The sequence below is a fragment of the Perca fluviatilis genome, chromosome 23 (genome assembly GCF_010015445.1).
Source record: "Perca fluviatilis chromosome 23, GENO_Pfluv_1.0, whole genome shotgun sequence".
NCBI classification, from domain to species: Eukaryota; Metazoa; Chordata; class Actinopteri; order Perciformes; family Percidae; genus Perca; species Perca fluviatilis.
In genome coordinates, this window is record NC_053134.1 from 6,734,614 (window position 1) to 6,758,903 (window position 24,290).

General features: G+C 38.6%; 2 protein-coding genes across 5 annotated transcripts in view; both read right to left on the minus strand.

The window, feature by feature from the left end:
- Positions 1-1,992: 1,992 nt before the first annotated feature.
- zgc:194209 (uncharacterized protein LOC570908 homolog) lies at positions 1,993-11,372 on the minus strand. Of its 2 annotated transcripts, none has more exons than XM_039791562.1 (9): positions 11,215-11,372; positions 10,025-10,114; positions 9,656-9,777; positions 9,218-9,316; positions 7,594-7,746; positions 7,213-7,328; positions 4,479-4,639; positions 4,188-4,383; positions 1,993-3,269 (listed from the first exon to the last, which is right to left on the minus strand). In XM_039791562.1, the coding sequence occupies exons 1-9, from the start codon at positions 11,361-11,363 to the stop codon at positions 3,057-3,059; spliced, it is 1,299 nt and encodes a 432-aa protein (XP_039647496.1). In that variant the 5' UTR covers positions 11,364-11,372; the 3' UTR covers positions 1,993-3,056. The 2 variants fall into 2 exon arrangements, with proteins under 2 accessions (XP_039647496.1, XP_039647495.1); XM_039791561.1 differs by having other exon boundaries at positions 9,215-9,316.
- A 1,515-nt stretch (positions 11,373-12,887) lies between these two features.
- Positions 12,888-24,290, minus strand: part of rassf3 (Ras association domain family member 3) — a 76,405-nt gene continuing 65,002 nt past the window's right edge. For all 3 annotated transcript variants that reach the window (XM_039791563.1, XM_039791564.1, XM_039791565.1), the window contains 4 exons: positions 22,623-22,796; positions 21,175-21,262; positions 19,546-19,661; positions 12,888-18,512 (listed from right to left, as the gene is read on the minus strand). In XM_039791563.1, the coding sequence (XP_039647497.1) occupies positions 18,363-18,512; positions 19,546-19,661; positions 21,175-21,262; positions 22,623-22,796 (528 nt within the window). In that variant the 3' untranslated portion in view covers positions 12,888-18,362. The remainder of the gene's footprint in view (positions 18,513-19,545; positions 19,662-21,174; positions 21,263-22,622; positions 22,797-24,290) is intronic.

Genomic DNA, 24,290 nt, shown 5'->3' on the forward strand with positions numbered 1-24,290 from the left:
CCATAAAATACATTAAGACAAAAAATCTAAATAATTTCTTAAATCCTTCCGTCGCTGTTGAAATATATTTAAGATCAAAGCTGCCTACAGCCAGTATTTTGTGGCAATTTTTTAATTGTGTGGAGATTAACATCCAACCAAAGACCTGATCAGGAGCCTTTTGAGGGACAGTATTTAATAACATCTGCATGACATTGTGTGTGTGTGTGTGTGTGTGTGTGTGTGTGTGTGTGTGTGTGTGTGTGTGTGTGTGTGTGTGTGTGTGTGTGTGTGTGTGTGTGTGTGTGTGTGTGTGTGTGTGTGTGTGTGTGTGTGTGTGTGTGTGTGTGTGTGTGTTCATTTTGTGAATTATCTTCTCTCTGACAAGCAAAGCAGACAAACTGGTTGTTCATTGTGAATCAATGATTTAGCATTTTGTTCCACTGTAGCTGGTAATGGAATAATACTTTATGATACTATATAATACTTTCTTCTGGACTGAACTAATGTGAGAACACTGAGACAGACGTGTCGTTATATTTCCTCGTTTCAATTCACTGATGCACTTTCCGATCTGTCAGAGCTATTTTCTTTTGAAACCATTTAGTTTTATTTTTAGAGTACTTTTTGATGATTATGTATTTTTGGCTTGTTTTTTTTTTTTTTTGTCCAAATAAAGAGATTCTCAAAAACATCACAAAAGGTCCTGCTCAGTTTCTAAAAGTTCTTTAACTAATCTGATCTCACAATGCGTCATAACAAATTAAACACATTTGAGTTTAATCAGTTTTTAGAAAAGAGCTATATATAAATGTAAGTATTTCATTTGTTTTCCTGTTTTCAAAAGCCCTAACATGTCTTGATTTCACAGATGTAACGCCTTAAAAAGTTATTTTAGAATTTAATTCACGACCTAATAAATTTGAGACTTCATCATTTTCTTTTCGTCACATCACACACTTTCTCTAAAGTTTGGCTAACCTGTATAATAGCCTTCTTCATGTACTTACCTTAATGTGTCACCTGTTTTGGTCATTTTGTGTGAACTCTTGCTGTCTGCATCAGGAATCAGCAAACCCTCTCCTGTTAAAAGCTGAATCAAAAGTTAAGCGGTGGCACACAAACTGTAGAAAAAAAAAAGCATTTTGCAACTCCAAATTATTTTCTAGATATCAGTGTCTCAATAAATCGTTCTTACAGTGGTGCTCAAAAGTTTATGAGCTCATGCTAAAGTTGACTAAAAAGAGGAATAAAAAAAAAATCATCTTTTGGAAATCTTAATGCCTTAATTAAACAAATGAGGAAAAATCCAACCTGTAAGGACACCAATTTTCTTTGTGAAATATAATGTATCGTAAATAAATAACTTAACTCCTATGTTAAATTCCCATAGAGGCAGGCAGATTTTTATTTTTACAGGCCAGTTATTTCATGGATCCAGGATACTATGCATCCTGATAAATCTCCCTTGGCCTTTGGAATTAAAATAGCCCCCCCCACATCATCACATACCCTTCACCATACCTAGAGATTGGCATGGGGTACCTTCCATAAAATCATCTCTCAATGCAAATCAAACTAGCTATTAGGCTAACTGAAATAAAACCATGCCAATCTCTAGGTATGGTGAAGGCTATGTGATGATGTGGGGGGGCTATTTTAATTCCAAATACCAGGGGAACTTTATCAGGATGCATAGTATCCTGGATCTATGAAATAACTGGCCTTGCCTCTATTAACATAGGGGTGTACGTACTTATGCCCCCTGTGTTTTAAGGAAGAACATTTATTTACAATTCATTATTCATTCACAAAGAACATTGGTGTCCTTAAAGGTTGGATTTTTCCTCATTTTTATTAAATTAAGGCATTAAAATCAATTTCTAAAAGATGTTTTTTCTTTTTAGTCAACTTTAGCATGGGTTCATAAACTTATGAGTACCACTGTAAGTCCATTAAATGTTAGAACTATGTTTAAAAATACCTGTCAGAGTCCAAAGAGAGGTCTTCAGATGAAGGAGTTTACAATTATTTAATCAGAGAAAAGAAGAAAATCCTCACAATTAAGTGTTAAAGTGACTAATCATATCGTTTCAGCTGTTTGCGACCCATATGTAATTCAAGAGTCTCACTGAAATTTCATTTTTTTCAGTCTATGGTATTAATAGTACACATTCCTACAGTTTTTAAACACTAAAATTCTATATTTCAAACGTTCATTTAAAATTCCTCAGAGAAAAAGTTGGTTGATTTTAAAGATCCAGGCGCCAGGAGATTTGATTAGTCCAAACTGACCGAGAGAAATCACTTTGAGTTCATTTAAGCTCCCATGTCACTTGCAAACAAACTATTAATAGACTAGATACATTTCAATAATAGACTATTAAAGTTAAATTTATTTCAGTTTAATTGCAGTTGGAAAGAAGGTAGATGGATTCAGTGTTTCTTCTGGTGCTCGTCTGCACACATCCAGTGCATTGATCAAACTTTGAACTTCTATAATTTAACTGTACAGTATTTTGGGTATATAATGTGATTTGAGCTCACCATTTCTGTCTTTTGCACTAAAAAAGGACATCCATTGTTATCCCATCAAACGGCATAACATCACTTTGAGCAGATGGAAGTTTGTTCTGTTTCCACTGAAAGAGTCTTTAGATGATCACAGTTGCTCAGTTCACCTCTCAGGTCATAAATTGGCGACAGAGTCCGAATTGAAACCACAAATATCCAGGTTTAAACCTTTGCAACGTTCAACGCTGACTAAAAACGTCAAATCCAGAAGTGGGGCACCCAGTTAGCTCAGTCGGTAGAGCGGGCGCCCATACATAAAGGTTAACTCCTCGACGCAGCAGGCCTGATTCGACTCCGACCTGCAGCCCTTTGCTGCATGTCATTCCCCCCCTCTCTCTCCCCTTTCATGTCTTCAGCTGTCCTATCAAAATAAAGGCTGAAAATGCCCCCAAAGAAATCCAGAAGAGCTACAAAATGTCCTCGTAAATGCTTGATCGGGATCCCAAACTGTCCAAAAATGAGAATGAATGAGCCTACGTGTAGTTTCCTGCTGTAGTCCATCATCAGCTCTCCCAGGATCCCTCCAGGACCGGCAGGAACGGCAGGTTGGTGCTGCCCAGGTAGGTCCTCCCTCGGTGCTGGAAGACGTCGCTGATGGCCCACGTCAGGTGGCCTTCGGGGTCGTGCAGCGTGTCCACGATCTCGCCCTCCGGTCCCAGCTCCAGGACCAGAGCGTAGCGCCTCAGCAGGAGGCTGTACCAGCTCAGAGGAATCACCTGGAAACACAAACACCTTCACTGTAATACAAGTTGCTGATATACTTTACATCTAAAGAAAATGAACTATTTTGTTAATCGATTAATCATTTCAATCATTTAATGGTTTCAGCATCTTAAATGTGTTAATTTAAAAGGTGCTGTAGGTAGGTCTTTGAAGATCCGGGACTTAGCCAAAAACTTTGAACATCGACAACTTCTCAGTCCCTCCCCCCTTTCAGTTAAAGCCCCAAACTGTCTCCTAAGCCCCTCCCCCCACAAGGGAGAATGAATGCGTGTGCATGAGCAGTGATTGACACGCAGTTAGACATCCCCCCGGGCTCTGTGTGTGTGTGTGTGTGTGTGTGTGTGTGTGTGTGTGTGTGTGTGTGTGTGTGTGTGTGTGTGTGTGTATGTGTATGTGTGTGTGTATATATATATGTGTGTTGTATATATATATATATATATATATATATATATATATATATATATATATATATATATATATAGAAATATTATTATATATATAAAATAATATTTCTTACTGTCCTTTCTGTTTATTTTCTTTATATGTTAAGTGAGTGTTGTACTTTGAGAACAAAGATTAACCCGAGTCAAATCCCTTGTTTGTTTACACAAACCTGGCCAATAAAGCTGATTATGATTCTGATCAGCTGTGTTGAAGATGCAAAAACCAATGTAAAGTTTTGTGGTACTTGAGTATTTCCATTTTCCGCTACTTCATACTTCTACTGCAGTACATCTCAGAGGGAAATACTTTTTACTACTTTTTGCACTACATTTATCTGACAGCTACTAGTATACTTTACATTAAATAAAGCCTATGATGAGCTTGTCTGTGTGTTGCCAGCAGGGATTTCCCCTCTGATCTCCATAGTGATTATTAAACACCGTTCCATAAACTAAAAACACACGGACCTTGGCCAGGAAGCGTTTGACAGCCGGGTACGGGGCGATCATGTCCAAGAAGGGAGGCGTGACCTTCCGGAACCGTGTCGTTGTTATGCCAACCAGGAATGTTCCGTGGTCGCTTAGGCGGATGTTGTCTGGGTAACCAATCATGTTGTCCATGACGATCTCCTTGTTGCCAGCCTTCGGGCCCTTCAGCCAAAACCTGAGAGTGGACAGAGAGTGAGCTGAGTGATGTTTATCTGCAGTCGCGTGCGCGTGTGTGTGTGTGTGTGTGCGTGTGTGTGTGTGTGTGTGTACCTCAGCAGGCGTGCGATGCTCGTCTCCGCCAGCAGCAGGAAGTGTTCGTCAGGCGACAGGACGATGCCGTTGGGCATGTAGAGGGAGTCCAGCAGGACCTTCACACTCCCTGTCTCTGGATCGTAGGAGAGAAGACGGCCGAGGCTGTTCAGCTCGATCACCTGAAACATCAAACAGTTACGTTTACATCGCTACGTTTGTTTTTAAGCGTAAGGAGCTTTGAGCCAAAAGCGATCTTGGTGCACACACGTTTTTAGCTCCAGTAGAAGAACTAATCTGTTTAAACTAACATTCCCAAATGGCATATCTCATGAACATTCTCATATACTGGGCATGCGCGTGAAGGGTAAAAAGGAGGCAGCGTGTATACTCTGCCCTTTGCTGGTAGTTGCCATGGTAACGTAAGTAGCTTAGTCTCAGAGAGACTCAGACGTCATGACCTAATCAGGCGGCGAAGCGTTGGCGCCGGTGCAGGTGTTGCCAAAGGTCTCCGTTTGCGGCCGTTGAGACTGCTACACAACCCCGCAGACTGTTTTCAGACTGTTTTCAGACTGTTTTCAGCAGGAGTGTTTTCAAATATCTCCGCTTTAAGGGCTCGGAAACGCCAGAGCAGGGGGAATGCGAGGTGCAAACGTAGCAAAAGATATTAGTTTTTAAACCAAAATGTAGCAACGTAAATGTAGCCTCAGTTATCCTTTAGTTTAGCCGAGTTTAGTTTATTGTTTTAATTTGAAGATTTCCTACGAAAAACTAGAAATGTGCGTAAAATAAAATTTTCTGTCACATTAAATTTGCACGTTAATAAAATCAATTACTATTTAATTTAGCTTTAGCTCAGTTAAGTTTTGCCAAGCTCAGCTAACTACTTTCATTTGTTTAATTGGGACCATAATTTATAAAATGAATATCATGCTGTATGGAAGAAGAAACTAGTGATTGAGAGTAGCCTGACGTGGTCATACTCAGATTCTAGTCAGAATGTGAACATCCCGACCTCGAATGTTGTGGGCGGGGCTAAATTTGGCTGGCATCCAGGCTAGATTGAGACCAGACTCATTATGAAAATGTTTACTGAGGTAATATATGAAGTGAGAAGTAGGCTCATTTCCATTACATTACACTATACATTACAGGTCATTTAGCTGACACTTTTATCCAAAGTGACTTACAATTGCTATATATGTCAGAGGTTGCACACCTCTGGAGCAACTAGTGGTCTTGCTCAGGGACACATCGGTTGATGTATCGCAGTGGGAATCGAACCCAGGTCGCCCACACCGAAGGCATGTGTCATATCCACTGCGCCATCACCACCCATTTCCCCATCAACTATTTTTACAACCAGTGGAGTCGCCCCCTGCTGGAAATGAGATGGAATACAGGTTTAAGGCACTTGAAAGATCTCTTTAAAGTGCCCATATCATGAAAAAAACACTTTTTCTGGGATTTGGGGTGTTCTTTTGTGTCTCTGGTGCTTCCACACAAATACAAACTTTGAAAAAAATCCATCCATGCTGTTTTGAGTGAGATACAGGTTTCTGAATGTGTCCTGCTTTCAGTCTCCTAGTGAGCTGTTCAAAATCGACTGTGACGTCACAGTCCGAAATGAGCTGGCTAACCACAACTGTTAGCTCGTAGCGTTAGCGTTAGCCAGCTAACGGTAACGCTAGCATGCTAAATGAGCATAATATAGGCGAAAATTTTTTGTATGGGTAATATCGCTGCACATAGAAAACCGTAGCAGATGATATGTCCGTGGTCCCGAGGTCCAAAACGCACAGAAAAACAATCAAAGACGAGATGTAATATATCTTTGATAATAGCAGCGCAGCTAATCATTAATGTTGAAAAAACCGGGGGGTTGTTTGGGGGCAGCGATTGAAGTTTGTTTTCCCAAAATTGAAAGCCAGACTGTCATGGCGGCCGTTCAGAATACGATCTCATATTGTACTAAAATAGTTCACTGAAACATGTTTCTGAAAACTGATTTTGATTTTGAGAGACTCTAGTCACCTCATTCCGCCCGTCATTCGACCCGAACATGTGAGGTCGGCCAAAATGAACGCCGACAGCCCCTCAGACGGACGACGGCGCGGGACACACCGAACAGATTTGAGTCACTGACCTCGCCAGACTGTCCCACGGCCGACTCAAATCTGTTCGGTGTGTCCCGTGCCGTCGTCAGTCTGGGGGGCTGTCGGCGTTCATTTTGGGCGACCTGACATGTTCGGTCGGCGGCAGGGCAGTCGGGACTCACCCGGAAATGACGAGCAGAATGAGGTGACTAGAGTCTCTCAAAATCTGACGAAAATCTTTTAAACTGACCTTTGTTGAGCTGAAATGAAGAAAGATTCAGCAACTGCACACGGCCTGTTTCTCGCTTAAAATGTTTTCAGAAACCTGTTTCAGTGAACTATTTTAGTACAATATGAGATCGTATTCTGAACGGCCGCCATGACAGTCTGGCTTTGAATTTCCGGAGAAAACAAACCCATGTGACGCGTTCGTCCAATCAGCTGCCGGTTTTCATTTCTTGGGCAACATTACAGATTAGCGCCGCCTGCTGTTATAGAGATGTATTACGTCTCGTCTTTGTGGTCTGTTCTGTGGCGGTTTTTTGGACCTCGGGGACGCGACTGATCATATTGACGGGGTTTCTGTCAACGGTCGCCCGTCGGCTATATGTGTCTACACCATTAAGTCTGAACTGGTCCATCTCGTCCCCTGATCTCACCTCCAGTGTGACGTGTCTGCGTCCCCAACGACTGGAGGAGTCAGTGAAATAAATGATCCCAGTTTGGGAAGAAATCTCCAGCCCGTTCAGGAAGGCAAAGGGAACGCCATCAGCACCTGAGGAACAAAGAAAAGAAGGATCACAGACAAGGGATTTATTTCAATCAAGTTGTCTTTATTTAACATGCATACCAAACACACACAAACACACACACACACACACACACACACACACACACACACACACACACACACACACACACACACACACACACACACACACACACACACACACACACACACACACACACACACACACACACACACACACACACACACACACACACACACACACACACACACACACACACACACACTATACCTTGTGAATTAGCCAGCAGCAGAGTCTTTTCTCCAGTTTGGGGGTTGACGCTGTGCAGCCCAAAGTATGAGTCAGCAACTATCAGCTGGCCGCGACGATCCAAACGCACACCGTGAGGACGACCACACACAGGCTCATAGTCTGTACTGCTGCCTGCAGACACACAACACCAGAGTCAAGATTTACAACTAAGGAGAGAAGAAATAGAAACACAATTTTTAGGCAAACAATCATTTTGTGATTATAACTAAAACAACTCACTCTTTCATTTCAAACTAAGGCATCAATTTCACTCATCCAGGATTTTAAAAGAGGAAAGATCTCTTAACCCTTGTGTTGTCTTCACCGTCGTCCATGAACTTGTCATTCCGGGTCAAAATTGAAAAATGCGCTTTGTTTACAACTTTTTGGACGCTTTTTTATGCTTTTTAAAACGTTTTTATCCCTCTTTTCAACGTTTTTTTTTTTAATTCATGGTCAATTATTTGCCTTTATCCACTTAGTCATTATATCCACATTACTGATGATTATTTATCAAAAATCTCAATGTGTAAATATTTTGTGAAAGCACCAATAGTCAACACTACAATATCGTTGCGGTATCGTTATCGAGGTATTTGGTCAAAAATATCATGATATTTGATTTTCTCCATATTGCCCAGCCCTAATTTGACTAATAAAATAGTTAAGATCAGAGGATGTTGAGTGAATCACAGACTGGTTTATTTCAAAGTTTGGTCGGGATGCTGTTCTGAAACCATTTAAAATAAAAAAAAATTAAAAAGCAATGAAATTAAATAAAACAACCAAAATTCAATGCAAGTCATCAATAATTTTACCTGCGATCCATGGATGTACTGTATATGTTGTATGGGTTCCATACAACGTACATGCATGCATACTATAAATAAAATTGAATTGAATGCATCCAAGTTATTTTGGGGCAATTTGGTTGTAAGAAACACATATTTCTGATATAAAAACTTTGAACACATCATCACACAGTAAAAAAGGGGAAAAAGAGAAAACATAACTGAATTTTGCTGCTCAGCAGAATGTTTATCCAGTAAAATTGTGTTTTTATAGTCTGATTTTAACCATGATTTTTTTTCCACACTTTAGATAATAAATTAGGATAAAACTCAATCCATTAGCTGTTGGAATTTCAGAGCTCATATCAAACTAAACTATATATAAACTAAACTAATGAAAGTTGGGATGCAAAAAAGAACTTCCTTCATCTATTGAACTTGAAAACCAAAATACTGCAGGATCAGAAAACTTAACTGATGATGTCATGGATTAATAAAGAGTTGTTGTGTTATTAACAAAGCTCATTAAGAGTCTTAAAGTAGAATTCCGGTTGATTTCAACACGTAGCTCTGTTGTTTTTGGTGCTGCCTACACCGTGTTATCCTCCTGCTAGCGTTAGCACCCAGGAGGCTGAAACTGGGAAAGTTTTAAATGTGCTTTTAGCCTCTTAACATGTTCGAGATGTCATCACAAGTGCCTACCCATGTGAAGTGATTCCTTCTGAGTGAACACAGTGAATCTGACTCCAGTAGATGTGAAAGAAATGCATGCAAGAAAAGAGGAAGGATGCACAGAAATAAAACACAACCACATTCTGGTAAATCCTGTCCCATGTGTGTGATGAGAGTGAGGCTGTCATCAGGACCGATCCTCCACAGCTTCCCGTCCACTGTTCCTGTGTACACATTACCTGAAACACAACGCAAACTGCTGATTCAGGGTGAAAGTTCCCAGAAACAGCTTTCAGACTATCTTGGGACACTTAAAACCTCCATGGAAACCTGTATTATATCTTATTAATTCATCTATAAAAAAGGTATAGAAAATAGACAAAAAACCCAACTACAAAAACAAATGTGTCATAAAACCGGCTATCAAAGCAGATATTTTCAACATCTGGAGACATACAGGGGGCCACAAGGGACAAAATACCTTACCTATCACAAGCAAAGGTCAGAGGTCACTTCCCAGCCAGAACTCTTTGTATCTACAAAGCTTAAATGACACACATAAAATCCAGCACGCTCACCCTGCTCATCTGCAGTGAAGGATTCTGGTCCGTGTAGTTTCCCAGTAAACAGCCTGTGGCCCTTCTGCAGACGGGTGTTGACAGCGAGCGGCCCCTCGAGGGCCGGAGGAGGCCCCTTCAGTCTGGAGGAACAAATTTGGATTTAATAGTTACCGGCAACTGCAGTAAAACTCCACCGTTTGTTTAGTTATGTGCTAATATAAAAGGTCATAGGTAATTTTATGTATCCCTCGTTACTTCTTTAAAAAGTTTTGAGAGAAGTTACTGACTGTACAGTATATTGCCTACTGTCTCTAGAGTTGTAAGGGTGTGTGTGTGTGTGTGTGTGTGTGTGTGTGTGTGTGTGTGTGTGTGTGTGTGTGTACTTACACGTGTGGTTTGGGGTCTATGGGAGAAGGCAGCAGGTAAACACCAACCGCCACAGCGAGCAGAGCCGCTAATAACGATCTCTTACCCAACCTGACAGAGAGCAGAAATAACAAACATATATATAAACAAACTGTCTTATTTATTACCTCTTTTAGATACTAAAGACTCAGACGGCAGTCATGTTGACTGTTTTAAATGGATTGAACTTTTCTAGGGAACACATCATACTTTTCTAAGGGCCAAAAATCTGCCAATAAACTCCCAAATATTTAAGAATGTGTAGTATACAAAAAATAAAATAAAAGTTTATTTAACATTCTTTGAACTCTAAACACATACAGCCTTTATGATAAACTCATAGCACCTTAAACAGTTCAATTTAAACCTCAACTTTGCAAAATAAAGAAAACTCAGAGGTAGGCCTACTCATTTCATGCACATTTGACCTGAATTTAAATATGAAAAACTTTAAGAGTGTTTAAAGCTGCAAAATGTCTTTGCAGTTCACAGCGTGCAGTTATAATCAGTTAAAAGTCAACAGTGTCGTGTGACACATGGTGAAGTGAACTTTGACATGTTTAAGATGTTTTCACACAGGCTCTATAATCTGTAACACTGCATGTTAGCTTACACAAAAAGGTAAACCCATCAACATACAGGACAATGTGCAAGTAAATAAATACGAGTGTTTTTTTTTTCCCCCTTTAAATGTGAACGAATTCCTCTGGAGATTAGTTCTTTGTTTCCTTCTATCATAAATCATTTGAGAAGTCACTCAGAGTGGACAAAATGTGGCATTGTTAACAGAAAATAAGAGAAGTCGCAAAATGTGTGTGGGGAACGAGTGACTAACAGTTAGGTACGTTATGCTACTTTGCACAAGTTTAAATATGCGACCTGGCACCTGCTGTCAGCCAAACATTCCCAACTGTGTCCTTTTTTTGTCTTAGAACCTGCATATAATACATCATAATAACATTGACAAATCCCGAGCTAGCTAAATCAATGATAAGGAAGCAGGAATCTGTTTGGGTCAAATTTAAACTTTATGCTATCTTTAATTGATTAATATGACGACGTCGCTGCGTTTACAACAACAACAACGTACGTATAGACAGAGTTCTGAACGCAGTTTTTCGACGCAGAAAGAACCTTCGCACATTTAAAATTATTTTAAGTGTCAAACTTACATTCTTAATCTTGAGTTTTTCCTTTCTCCTGCTGGATAAAAAGATCTGACTGAATGAATGACAGTGATACGGAAAGCAGAGTAAAACAAACCGCGAATATACCAAAACATCCGGAGAGGACCTTCAAAATAAAAGTGTTTCTGGTCCATGGCTTCATATTGCATTTGCTGTGTGGGAGAGCACCTCTGCTATTTTTCATTGTATTAAAGTGTATTTAATTTTTTAAGGTTAGCTATAAAGCCCTGCAGGAAACCCTGGTGCTAAAATTATAGTTTTAACTGGGGAGACAGGGCCATAATATTTTGTGATGATGCATTGAAAGGATAAACATGTGTCAGTCTGAGCTTTTACTTTGAAGGCAGCGTTGACTCTAGCTTTCAACATGACAGAGTTTAACAAATGGCAAGGGGGAGTTCCCACTTTAGGTTATGTGAGTTGGGGTCAAACAGAGAGCAAGAGGAGGTGCCTCTGCTCTATTTACTGACAAATAGCTGTTCGGGGTCTTTATGCTAAGCTAACCCTTTCCTGGCTGTCGCTTCATATTTAACAGACAAATACGACAGTGGTATCAATCTTCTCATCCAACTCTCTGCAATAGAGCGAATCTGCTTATGTTGAACTATTCCAGCTCAAGTGTTAAAAATCTCAAAGAAGACCATTTGAGATTAAGTGTACGGGGGGGTTTGGATATTTTAAAAGGGTAAAAAAAAAGTCCAAGATTTATGCTACACTGATGCAAGTGTCCATAGGAGAACTCCCAATAGTAAAGAAATGGGAGCGAGATCTGAGCCCTGAAGGGAATGCAAATAATTGGGAGACACTTTGGGACAATATTTTCCATTGTTCCAAGAACCCAAATCACCAGCAGATCCACTTCAACATATGTCATAGGACATATTGGACTCCTCAGAAGACATTCATCTCCAAAGGCATTCCTACTCCCTATTGTACGTTCTGTCAACCTGAACAAACTGGAACTTTCCTGCACATGGTCTGGGAGTGTGAACAGGTACATGAGTTCTGGAATAAAACAACATCAATAATATCTAATGTGATAGGATGTCAAATTCCTACTGACCCGATTGATTTTTTACTTAATGACGACTCTAAATTACACCTGCTTGGGAGACAGAGGAAAATTTGGCTAGCCAGCTCAACTGCAACCAAGAAAATGATAGCTCAACGTTGGCTCCCCCCCCCCCCGATCGCTATGTATAAAACAGTGGTTGGCGTATTTTCTTTACATATGCTTGAGCTCTGTACAGCAAGGATTAAGTTTATCTGTAGGTAAATCAAATGTTTTTAAATGTGTTAATTCAGTAAGAATCTTAAGTTAATTTGGCAAATATAGGGCTGCAACTAACAATTATTTATTTTCAACATCCATTAATCTGCCGATTGTTTTTTGGTCTATAAAATATCAGAAAATAGATCACAGTTTCCCAGAGTGAAAGGTTATGTCTTCAAATATCTAGTAAATAAATAGACTAATCTTCCAGCTCTTTTATATATTAAAATAATCCATTTACAGTATCTTAATTCAACTACAAAAAGTGTTAGAGGAAAAGACTGAGGTGCAGCGACGTCACAAAATCCTAAATAAATCAAAATAAGAAGAAAACAAAAGTTGCAAAATCTGCACAAAAAAAAAAAAAAACACATGAAAACAGTCATTTTGTTTTAATTTCACCTTTAATAGCTGCAGCCTGCCTTGTGTTGAGGAAAGGCCACATTTGGTAACGATTTAAAGAGAAACCACAAGATACCGACAAAAATAAACCTGCCTCAAGTTAACTGCTTTCGCCTGCAGAGAGAACTGCAACAAAAAGCAAGATGTGATGAAACCCTCTGTTCCTCCTACAGCTTTGTTTTTCTTTCAAACTTTAAAAAAGGCACTGCGGCGGTCAGAGCTTTCAGACCTGAGCTCAAAGGCCAAACTTCAACTAAATCTTGCACTAAAATATATAGCTTCCATTGACTTGAATTGTGAGTAGACAGATTGACAGAAAAAAGGATAATGTGTCATTATGAAGCATCTTCTTTTCATCCTCTCTTTTGATTCTAAACACGACAATCATTTTGGATTATGCAGCTCAGGTCTGAAATTAAAACCTGTGACCTTTTTTTGTGTGTAAAACAAACAGAGAACTTTGTGTTTCTGAGCTCGGATGCTTACGAGGATCTCATCATGTGAGATACACCTGATCTGTTCTCTATATAATCAACAAAAAACAGCATAATTGGAAAAAATATCAATAAATGGCAGAAGAGCTATACACAGATCTTTGGCATTTGACATTACAGTCTCTGGATGTTCAAACTAAACACATATCGCACAAAACAGAAGATCTTAAGAGCCTAGAAACTGCTCGGAACTTTAAGCTGATAGGTCAGATATATAATTTAGGAGCTGCTGAGAAAACTCCCCACAAGGCCCATTTAGTAGTGGCCGTTCTGGAGCTTTCAATCATATGAAATGATCACGACATAAGTTTCCAAGAATATGAATAAACTTTGAACCTCAGCTTTGGATGAAAAGAACTTACAGTTCAAGTGCTCAGAAAAAATGTAAACTAGATTTTCTAAAGTTCCATTTGGTGATGAAGATCATGTAAAATGATCAAAAGCTCCAGAACAGCTGCCATCTAAATGTGCGATTTATAAAACCACAACAAAGTAAATAAATATTCTTGTATCGAGTATAATTCCAATTGTCCTTTTACACCACTTAATGCTGATATGTCCACTTTATATTCACTGACAACATCTAAATATTTTGGGATGCACAAAAATAGTTTTGTTAAAAAAGATAATCTTATTAAATATCTTTAATTAAACATTTTGGGGCACTCTCAAACGTAAGAAAACAGCAGAAAATGCCAATAATTACTCCCCAGAGCCAACGACAACATATTAAAAACTGGTTGTTTTGTGCGGACAACGATATTCAGTTTGTCAACATATAAAACAAAAGAAAGAAGCGAGTCCTCACATTTGAGAAGCTGGAACAGAAGCAGGTTTGGCATATATTTTTACTTGATAAACGATCAAAATAGTCTCAGAATATCTGTCTTATGATCGACTCGACTAATTGTTGAAGCTCCAGTCAAAACTGAATGTATAAAAGAAACTCTAGGAAGCAAACTACTAAACTTGTTTTCCCAAAACTTTCAACCACATCTCATCAGCAATTAAACAATCAGCATTACGTGGTGTAACATGACAATTGTTGGAGAAACTAGATACGATAAACCATGTGAATATTTTGTCACGATTGAACAGCCTTAAAACAAGATATCTGAATACATACCAGGTGTCATATATCAACTCTTCATTCATTAACACTACTGGCCCAAAAGCTTTTCATAATAAAGCCTAATTTATATTCCGAGCAGATCCGACAGCATTTGAAAAACATTATGTTTTCAATCATTGTCACTCCAAAAATGTATTTCCAAATGCCGCCTGACCCCGTTTTATCTACGACAACGCATGCTTTAATGTGGAGCATGCCCAGTAGTGTGTACAGTAAGCATGTATGTAAAGAGAGACAAAACAGGAACACATGCGCGATTCAACAAAACGTTTCACAGTCTACAGCTAAACTCAAAGTATACGGAAGCTCATTGAGACAAAAAACAAAAGAGTTTAAAATAACTAACTTCTGTCACACTGTACTTCCATTTGTTTAAAAAAAAATAAAAAATAAAACAATGAGTGGAGCTTAACAAGATCTTTCAAAATAGATTATAGTGTATATGGTGTTAAGATTAAGTCAGAATGTCATGGCGGTAGTTTAAACAGGAGAAAAAAGAAAAATCAAAAAACCCGTCTTCCCTGAATTCAAAGTTAAAGTGCCCGAAATGTACTGATACGACCAGTCTTTGATGTGTTTTAACAGCCGACGTTGTTTATCAGACACACAAACAACAACATGGCTTTAAGATTAATTGACTGTTTTCATGCAGACTTTTGTATCATTTTTAATTATATTATAGGGAAGCAAAAAAAAAGAAGGCCAAAATAGTTTGAGCTTTAGAGCGACTGAACGGCTAATTCATGTGAGTTGTTTGAAATATCCAGTTGTTAAATTCAAGTTCAATTCTTGGTCGCCCAAATGTTTTTAGTTTAAATTTTGGTGTCTGATATAGACCAGTTTAAGCGACTTGATTTTATGACTTGACTTTCATTTTTAAATCCGGAAAATGACTAATTAAATTTGATCAAACTGAATATTGTGTTTTTTTGTTTTGTTTTTTTTAATAGTTTTTTTATACACTTACATTTTCTATCTGAATTTGTGAACCCTAAAATTTAGTTTTTACAGTACAGCACAACTTGAAATGACTTGCTGGGAATGTCAAAGAGGGGAATTAAAACCACATTAGGCATTCAGCTGCTTGTAAGATTCAAATTTTTTGGACCTTTTTTTTTTTTTATTTGCTTCCATAGCATTAACCCAGTGTTTGATAGTAGCATAAACGAAGGTTAAAACCCTTTAAATAAAACTCTAAACTATATATGTTTTTTCCCTTCAGTAGGAAGAGGGCTCTAATATTTTTTGCTCCAGGCAACACCACAAAAATACCTTTGGTTATAACAAAAAAAATAAATCTATAAGATAGTTTGACACAGAAATGAGAGTAGTAGCAGTATTTGTCCACTAGTTGGTGGCATTGTACTTCATTCAGTACCTGCAGCTCAAACAATGAAGCATTTTACATCTTTTTTTAATGAGTAATGATATATTTTAATCTGATCTATAGTTTGTCCAAATGATTGTCTTTGTGATTTATCTCTACTTGTTTGTCTGTTGTTTTCTCAAATATCTGAATTACTGCTGATTCAAAAAGCAAAAAAAAAAAGCCTCTTTGGTCTCTAAGCCATAAATGATACACTGCATATATTTAAGACGACATAGCATATATATATTTAAGGCAGCTATTTACTTTCATGAACCCTTACTGCACAAAAACGCCTAAAATGTTATACCTTCTTTTGCACTTGCTGATGTATATCTTTCATTCATATCCTTTATACTACCATCCTTTCTTTCTTTCCTTCCTTGTTTCCCTCTTTAATATTTTCTCCTTTTATCCACCAGAAAAAAAAAGCTGAAACAGCAGGTTGACAAGGAAGTCAAGGCTGCACGTTTCAACTTGAGATAAGAGCACAAAAACACAGGCGTTTTTAAATGAATGCCTGCAGACAGATGGACAGGAGACACAATGCAGCCAGTTTTTCTATCCTCCTGTTTTCTGCAGCTATCAGCACTTACAGGCCTCCTTTTCTCTCAGCTGTGGATTACAGGAGCTTTCATTAATGCAAAAAGCGAACAAGCAGTTAATCACGGTGACTTGTTCTAGGATAATCCGGTCACTCTCCAACAAGGTTATGGTCACACTGCTTTTACAGCAGTCTTTCCCATGTCTTCTGTATTTTTTCCTTCCTTGCTCCATCTATTGTTTTCTCGTCTACTTCCTCTAAACTACTCGGTCAACTTCCAGAAACAGTCAATCTCACTCCTCCCTCCTCTGACCATACAAAGGTCAGGGGTCCATCCAAACTATGCTGGTGGTGTGAAAACGCAACCAAAGGCTTCAAAAATCCAACCAGTTAATCTTCATCATTGTCACTCGTCTTCACTCACCAGAACAAACAATCTTTACAACCAAAACTAAATTCCTCCCTGTGCTCACAAGCTTCTATTTGACGCTATCATTTTTCCGTAGAAACCTTTCCTCTTCAATTATGTGTAGAGTTTGTGTCCGTCTGTTTTCAGTCACATGAAACCTAACCTCTTTTTTATTTCTCCGTACCTCCTTCTACAACATTCAGTTTCACGCCAACTACTATGGAGTCTGAAATGTGCCAATAATAATAAAAATTATTAAATATAGCAATTGTTAATTGAATATTTAAAATTGCAAAATAATTATGTATAAAAAATAAAATGGAAGTAAACCTATCTATTTTTTATTTTAGTTTCTATATTGTATACGTGAAAGATGATAAAAGCAGGACGATGATTGATATAGCAGTCAAGAGATATGTCACATTTTGGTTCTTATTTGCTAAGATATGTAATGGACGATGGCATACAAACATCCTGAAAAATTATAAGGAAAAGTTCCTTCATAACAAAAAGCCAAATAATAACCCTATTTGATTCTTTGTTTATAATGGACTTGCTAAATTATGACCTTGTTATTTTATTGTTTATTTTGCCATATTTATGTTATATTAAAAGCACATAAACAATAACAAAATATATATAATTAAAACACAATTTGGCACACTTGAGACTCCATACATGCATTCAGGCTACTTGTTCCTTTCTTACGTCAGAAATATTTCTCAACTTTCAGGGTAATTAAAGCAAAACGCAAAGATGATGAAGACTTCTTTACCTCCAGGGTCTTCTCTAAACTATCTGGTATTCCTGTCATGTAGCCACAGCTGATGCTCGCGTCGTGTATTTACATGTAGTAGCAGTCTGGATTAACTATTCTCCGTGTCTGTGTCAGCAACCAGATTGGTGCTCCGCCTCTGTACAAAAAACTAAAATAAGACTTTTTTTTGTTTCAAGATAACAAAACAATAAAAAGCTTCACCCATATAAATAAAAATAAAAATATGTACAGACCTTTAAAACAAACAAAATTAAATAAAACTCTGACTCAACATATGGCCTTGAGTCTTTCACAAGTTTAAAAAGGATAAAGAGGGGAAAGGTAGAGGAATCCGATAAATTATGTGACAGCAGGACAGAGTGAGAGAAAAAAGAAGAGAGGGATGGACGGAGAGAGGGAGAGAGGATGAATGAATATGGCACAATTAAGTGAATCTTTGGTGTGAGCAGGCAGCGGTTTGAATTCTTTAATCCAGGCTGGATCAAACTCCAGCATCCGGATTTTGTCCATTCATCCTTTGCTTGCCGTCTGTCAGTTTATTTTCTGTCTTCTTTATATCATCCCTCTTTCGGTCTGTATCATCACTTCTTCCAGCCGTTGGATCCTCAATTCTCATTTTACGTTCACATCCCTCTCTCCATCAAAATTTACACAATTTTTCTTCTCTGAGAAAAAAAAAAAAAAAATCCTCCATCCTCTAGGGGGCAGTAGTCTTGTTTTATGGAGGGTCATCCTCTAAGAGGACCCTCTGACCTCCCTCTGTGCCTCCAGCAGTCTCTGGCGGTAGGCCTGGTAGCGGCGAATCACCGCCTCCTTCTGCTCATCCTCCTCCTTGTCGAGGATCCGCAGGAAGTTCCGCAGCTCAGGGATGGAGAACGCATCCCACTGAAAAGAGCAGCAGGAAAACTGCATTTAGTTTCTGTATGGATGGTACTTGACTGTTTAGTTGTTACTGTACATGTAGCTGAAGCAAAGGAAGAAAAAGTTGGAGGAAGAGAAAAAGAAAATGAGGGTGAAGAGGAGACAGAAGAAAAAGGGAATGGGAGGAAGAGAAGGACAATGAAGAGGTAAGAGTAGGAGGGAAGAAAAAGCAGTAGACAAAAAGAAAGATGGATAAATGAAGGGAAGGTAGGGAAGAAAAATGAGGAAAAGTAAAATGGAGGAGGAAGTTTTGGGGTCAAGATTACCGGGCAGAGAGGAAGAAGAGTAGAAAGGATTACAGAAAATTAAAAGAAGACAAAGAAGAAGCAAAGGATTGGTAGATAACCAGTAAAAGAAAAAAAAAAAACGTGGAAAGTTAATGTACTTTTGACTTACTATCTCATAAATGATGACTACGACACAATTATAGGATACTAAATCAAAATTGTGAAATTTGTCTTACTATCGCATGATTTTGAGTTATTATATTATTGAGTTATTGTGTATGTAATTGTATTGTATGTTTGTAACTCTTTTGCTGCTACTTGGCCAGGACTCCCTTGAAAAAGAGGTTTTTAATCTCAATGGGATTTTCCTGGTTAAATAAAGGTAAAAAAATAAATAAAAATTATATAAACATTTTTCAGTAAGTCAAAGCTTTGACTTGTTATTTAATAATTTTGACCAACCATTTTTATTTCATCATCACTAACCTTTTCTCTGTTTTTCTACCTTTTCCTGTCAGAAATTTTCCATAAAAAGCAGTAAATTAAAAAGAAAAGGAGGGAACGAGAGGGGAACAAGAGATTGGGGAAGAGACTTTAACTAATGGAAAGAGACGAAGAGAAGGATGAAGAGAAGCAGGGAAAAAGGAGAATGAAGGGAGCACAGACAAAGAGGAGAAGAAAGAGAAATAATAGGAACACATATTTAGCTGTAAATTGCATTTCAGAAGACGGAGAGATACTGAAGAGGCAGACAGAGGTGGAAGTGTTACCATGACTTCTCCAGTCTGTTGTTCTCTTAGTACGAAGCTGAGTGTGTCGTCTTCGGGTCCTGCCACCAGACGAAGAAACAACGGCTGCTCGCCATCCGCCAGCTTACACACATACACTACAGGACACACACACACACACACACACACACACACACAGATTAATTTAGACAGTACATTATGTGCAGTCCTTTAAGCCACATGCATGCAGGCACCACTGCGGTTGCTGCAGTTGCATTTTGCACTGTGTGCATATAAACAGGCATGGCAGAGGATGAAAGGATGGGTGCGGCACTTTACGAACACAGTCATTTACAAAAACAGAGTGCAAGAGAGAGGGAACCATGTTGTTGAACCGGCATTACAACAAACAGAAACCAACAACACTGGACTTTTAGGGCCGCTCCCCATACGGATAATTGAACAAAAGTTTTATAGCGATACGAGAGCAGATGTAAGAGTGGTGTCAGTCGTCTCATCTAACTCTCAGCAAGAAAACAAGTAAGCGTATTTTAAGATAAGAAGATCGATACCACACTGTTAAATATGAAGCTAAAGCCGGTGTAGCTTAGCATAAACACTGGAAACAGAGGGAAACAGCTAGGCTGGCTCTGTTTTATGCACCTTTAAAGCTCAGTAAATAACATAGCAAACTCCAGGAAGTCACTGCACCTGATCCAAGAAATAGTTCAGCCCGTAATCCCCAGTTTTTACATTTGGGTTTTTGTATAAATTAAACATCTATTCCTTTAAGAGACTAAAGCCACTGATCCAGGCAACTGTTATCTCAAACAGGTCTTAGAACATCTTGTACAGTATATTTTCTTTTTTCCGACCTCAACTGGTGTCAGTCCTTTTGTCCTGAAACTGAAGGCCATTTCTACATTTCTACACCAAAGCTCCACCAACCCAACAACTTGTTTTTAATTACTCGAATGAAAGTTTTTGTCTGGGAAGTTTATATATGAGCTCATGTACGCACAAAGTCTACACATACATTTGTTGTCAGATGCCTGTCTAGACACTGTCATTTATTAGCAGTCTTTCTGTATGTCTCCAGTAATGAGGTAAAAAAAAAAAAAACAGACCAGAAGCTTATACAGTATGACAGCAGTAAACACAAAAAAAACCTCTATTAAAGTTTGGGGGCAAAATGCTTCACAGACTTCAAACAAGATATAAAAACAAGTCACACAAATTGAATAAGTGTACAAGGTCTTGTTTTAAAGTATAAGGCCCATAAACTCTTCTTTTCTTGGAGACACCAAAGATAATATTTGAAACCCAGCGACCCTGCAACAGCTGTTAATTCTAGAGTGAGTGTGTGTGTGTGTGTGTGTGTGTGTGTGTGTGTGTGTGTGTGTGTGTGTGTGTGTGTGTGTGTGTATTCCTGGTGAGTTGTTGATAGTGGGGAGAGCCCAACATAAGGGTGAGGCATTCAGAAATACACACTGAAGCCCGACTCGACTATGTAAGTGCCAAAGCATCTGATACGGAGCTTGGGGCATGAGTGGCATGAAACTCCAGCCCTGTCGCTTTCACTATCTCACACTCACACACTCACACACTCACACACTCACACACTCACACACTCACACACTCACACACTCACACACTCGGCTTCAGTCTTACCCTGCTCCTCCCTGCGATAGCGTTTGTACAAGGCGTATTTGGCCGGGTTGTCTGCGACTGTGAACTTGCTCAGCAAGGCGACGATCACCTGAACACACACAGACACACACACACACACACACACAGACACACACACACACACACAGACACACACAGACACACACACACACACACACAGACACACACAGACACACACACACACACACACACACACACACAGACACACAGACACACACAGACACACGAAGAAGAACAAACTTAGTTAGCTGACAGTTAAACCCTGAATCTGGTTGAACAAGCTGTACCAATTTTGAATTTCTTTTATTTATCTTTAGTGATCTGATGTAGGCTGATGGGTAATATTACTGTTAGCTTAAACAAATGATTATACAAAGCACCCGAAAACATATTTTCTCAATCGACTTCTAAGAGCGCTAAGGTCCGACACGAACACACTACTTTCTGCCAAAGTCAGAGATTTCTGTATTTGTGTTTTTGTTTGTGCTCTTCTGTTTTGTTGGCAGGGCTTTGTTAGAAAAAGGTGAAATATTTCTTAATTTTGACGTTTAAAAAAAAATTCTATGTTTGATAAACAATAATTAACATTGTTTTTTTCCCCTCAAGTTCAACTTTGATTATTATTAAGTCAAGAAAAACCTAACATTTGAGGTTTATCCAACCATTAATCAACACTCATAATTAGCTAGCTAATCCAATATGAATATCTATATTTTAGTTTTGATACAAAACAAGGGAAAATAACTAGGCACATGCAAACAACAACAGAACGTAAGGCATTTTGTCTTTGCATCTGAGTGCATTATATTCTATATCAGAACACCTTGGAGTTCATTATTGCACTTGCAGTGTGACATGTACCGTTTACTACGGGGCGGGTTTGTGCTCAATTTACTGTTCAATTACTGTTGCTCTGGTTACCTGCAGTTTAATGTACATTGAACAATGATTTAGACTGGAGCTTCAATAGAACTTTCTTAACAATAAGTACATCAGTTTTCATACGGTTTCTTGTCTATTTTTAACATGTATTTACATTTTCTATATTTACTTCATCTATTCATTTTATTTTATGGTTGTCGACCTTGTTGTGATTTGATGCCTGCTGCAGGTCAAATCTCCTTCGGGATAATAAAGTGAAAGTTGTGTTTCAGATATTGTTTCAATGCCATTTTAATGGCCTTGAAAATGTCACCTTGGATATGTCTTATGTTAACAGACACCTGCTGGCCAACCAGAAACATTAAATTCTGTGTCTGTAGGTTAATCAACATGTCAAAAAAAAAAAAAAAAACTGACAAAACTCACTGAAGATTTAATAAAAACTTCAACATCAGCCGGCATCTGTTGAACCCTGACTTCAACCCGTATGTCATCAGGTCCTAATTAAGTTGTGTTGATGCATGTGCGTGCGTGCGTGTGTTAGCCACCTGTCTGACTGTGTTATTGGAGCTGATGTGGAGGGTGTTGGTGACTCCTCTGGGCAGATAGAAGGCCTCCTCCCCCCGTACTCCTCCCGCTCCTCTCTGACCTCCCCGCACCGTCACCGGCCTCCTCAGATCCATCTGGACCTTGATGAAACCAGTATACACACCAGTAGGATTCTGAGAGATAGAGAGAGAGAGAGAGAGAGAGAGAAAGAGAGAGAGAAAGAGAGAGAGAGAGAGTTATGTTACTATAATAAAAACCACTTGTTTATTTAGTTTATTTAAAAAAATGATATATATTTACTTACACTGTACAACTTTTACTAGCTGCTTTGGTCTTTTAATTTAAGAGATGCATGTACAAATTTGACATTGACTTGTTTATGTAATGGATTTCTTATTCCATATCCGATTCTCTAATTTGTTGTTGTTTTTAATATGTTGTGTTAAATGATGTTGCAGCCATGTAACTTGATATAGAGATAGAAAGTGATGAAAATGTTAAAGCAGTGTTTACACATCAATTTATGATTGCTTTTATAATCTATTAATCTGCCAATTTGTTTCTCGAACAGTAGGTTACTTGTTTTGTCTACAAACTGACAGAAAATAGTGAGAAATTCTGGTTATAAACTTGAAAAGGTAACGATGTTCATCTTCACACCTGACAAAATAAAACAGTAAACAGTGAAAGTTGTGACGTTGTTACTTCTGACTTGATTAACTGATTATAAAAGTAGCTGTTATTAAATGTAAGTAAAATACATTCAAACCAGAGTGGCATGTAAAAACATTCCCAATCAAATCATGGTGTATTCTTACACAGTGCTATGTGCTATATGATCTCTCCAGAAGCGACCAGTTCACCCAGTGTGTCCTGCAGGACAGATGGTCCCAGACAGAGGAAGAGCATCTTAATCTCATTACTCCATATGGGGCCTGGAGGACTGTGCGTGCAAACGTATGTACTTTAAGTGTGTGAAGGTCTTAAGCCGACAAACGAGGTCACGATGAATAGAAGTCAAAAGACACAAGCTGAAAGTAGACAGGGTGACAAAGGGAGACATGCAGCATCTGCATCACAGATGAAGTGATAAGAAATAAGGGAAGACAGAATTAGAAAGAAAGGTGTGGGAAAAGACTACATGTCTGCATGCTTTACATAGTGATACTATCAGGTGTAACAGGTGTTGAGCAGCAGGTTTCAGACTTATCACTGCACTTTCCTCTTCCTTTTTTACCCAACTACCTGTTGACTCGATTCATTTATTTGCCCCACACCTGAGCTAAGTCAAGGTTGAAACAAGCTGCAAAATATCTTCTAGTCATGAATTTATTTCTCTGGTTGTTAGTGACTTCCCCAGGACCAATTCGAATCCCCCAACTTTCCCTGTATTCAAAATGCTTCTGAAAGTTACATTATACTCCATATGATTATTTTATTGTGTCATTTCCAACACATCTACATTTTCTTATCTGGCAGACATCCCACAATACAAATCCTCTGCTCCGCCCCAAATACTTCATTTTTACTAGATTCAACATGGTTATGGTGCGTCATGGTTTTGAATACAACTAAAGACACCTTTCACGCTGCCAAGGGAAACAGTGTGGGGGAGAACAATAGCAGGAATAACATCACATCACTCTGATGTGACTGCTGAGGAATGC

Coding starts and splice junctions, on each gene's coding strand:
- zgc:194209 (XM_039791561.1), bottom strand. CDS start 11,363: ATGGACCAGAAACACTTTTATTTTGAAGGTCCTCTCCGGATGTTTTGG. Junction 7,747..9,214: donor ACAGGATTTACCAGAATGTG/GTTGTGTTTTAT, acceptor GTGTGTCTGCAG/GCAGCAGTACAGACTATGAG. Junction 7,329..7,593: donor GCTGCTGGCTAATTCACAAG/GTATAGTGTGTG, acceptor TTTGTTCCTCAG/GTGCTGATGGCGTTCCCTTT.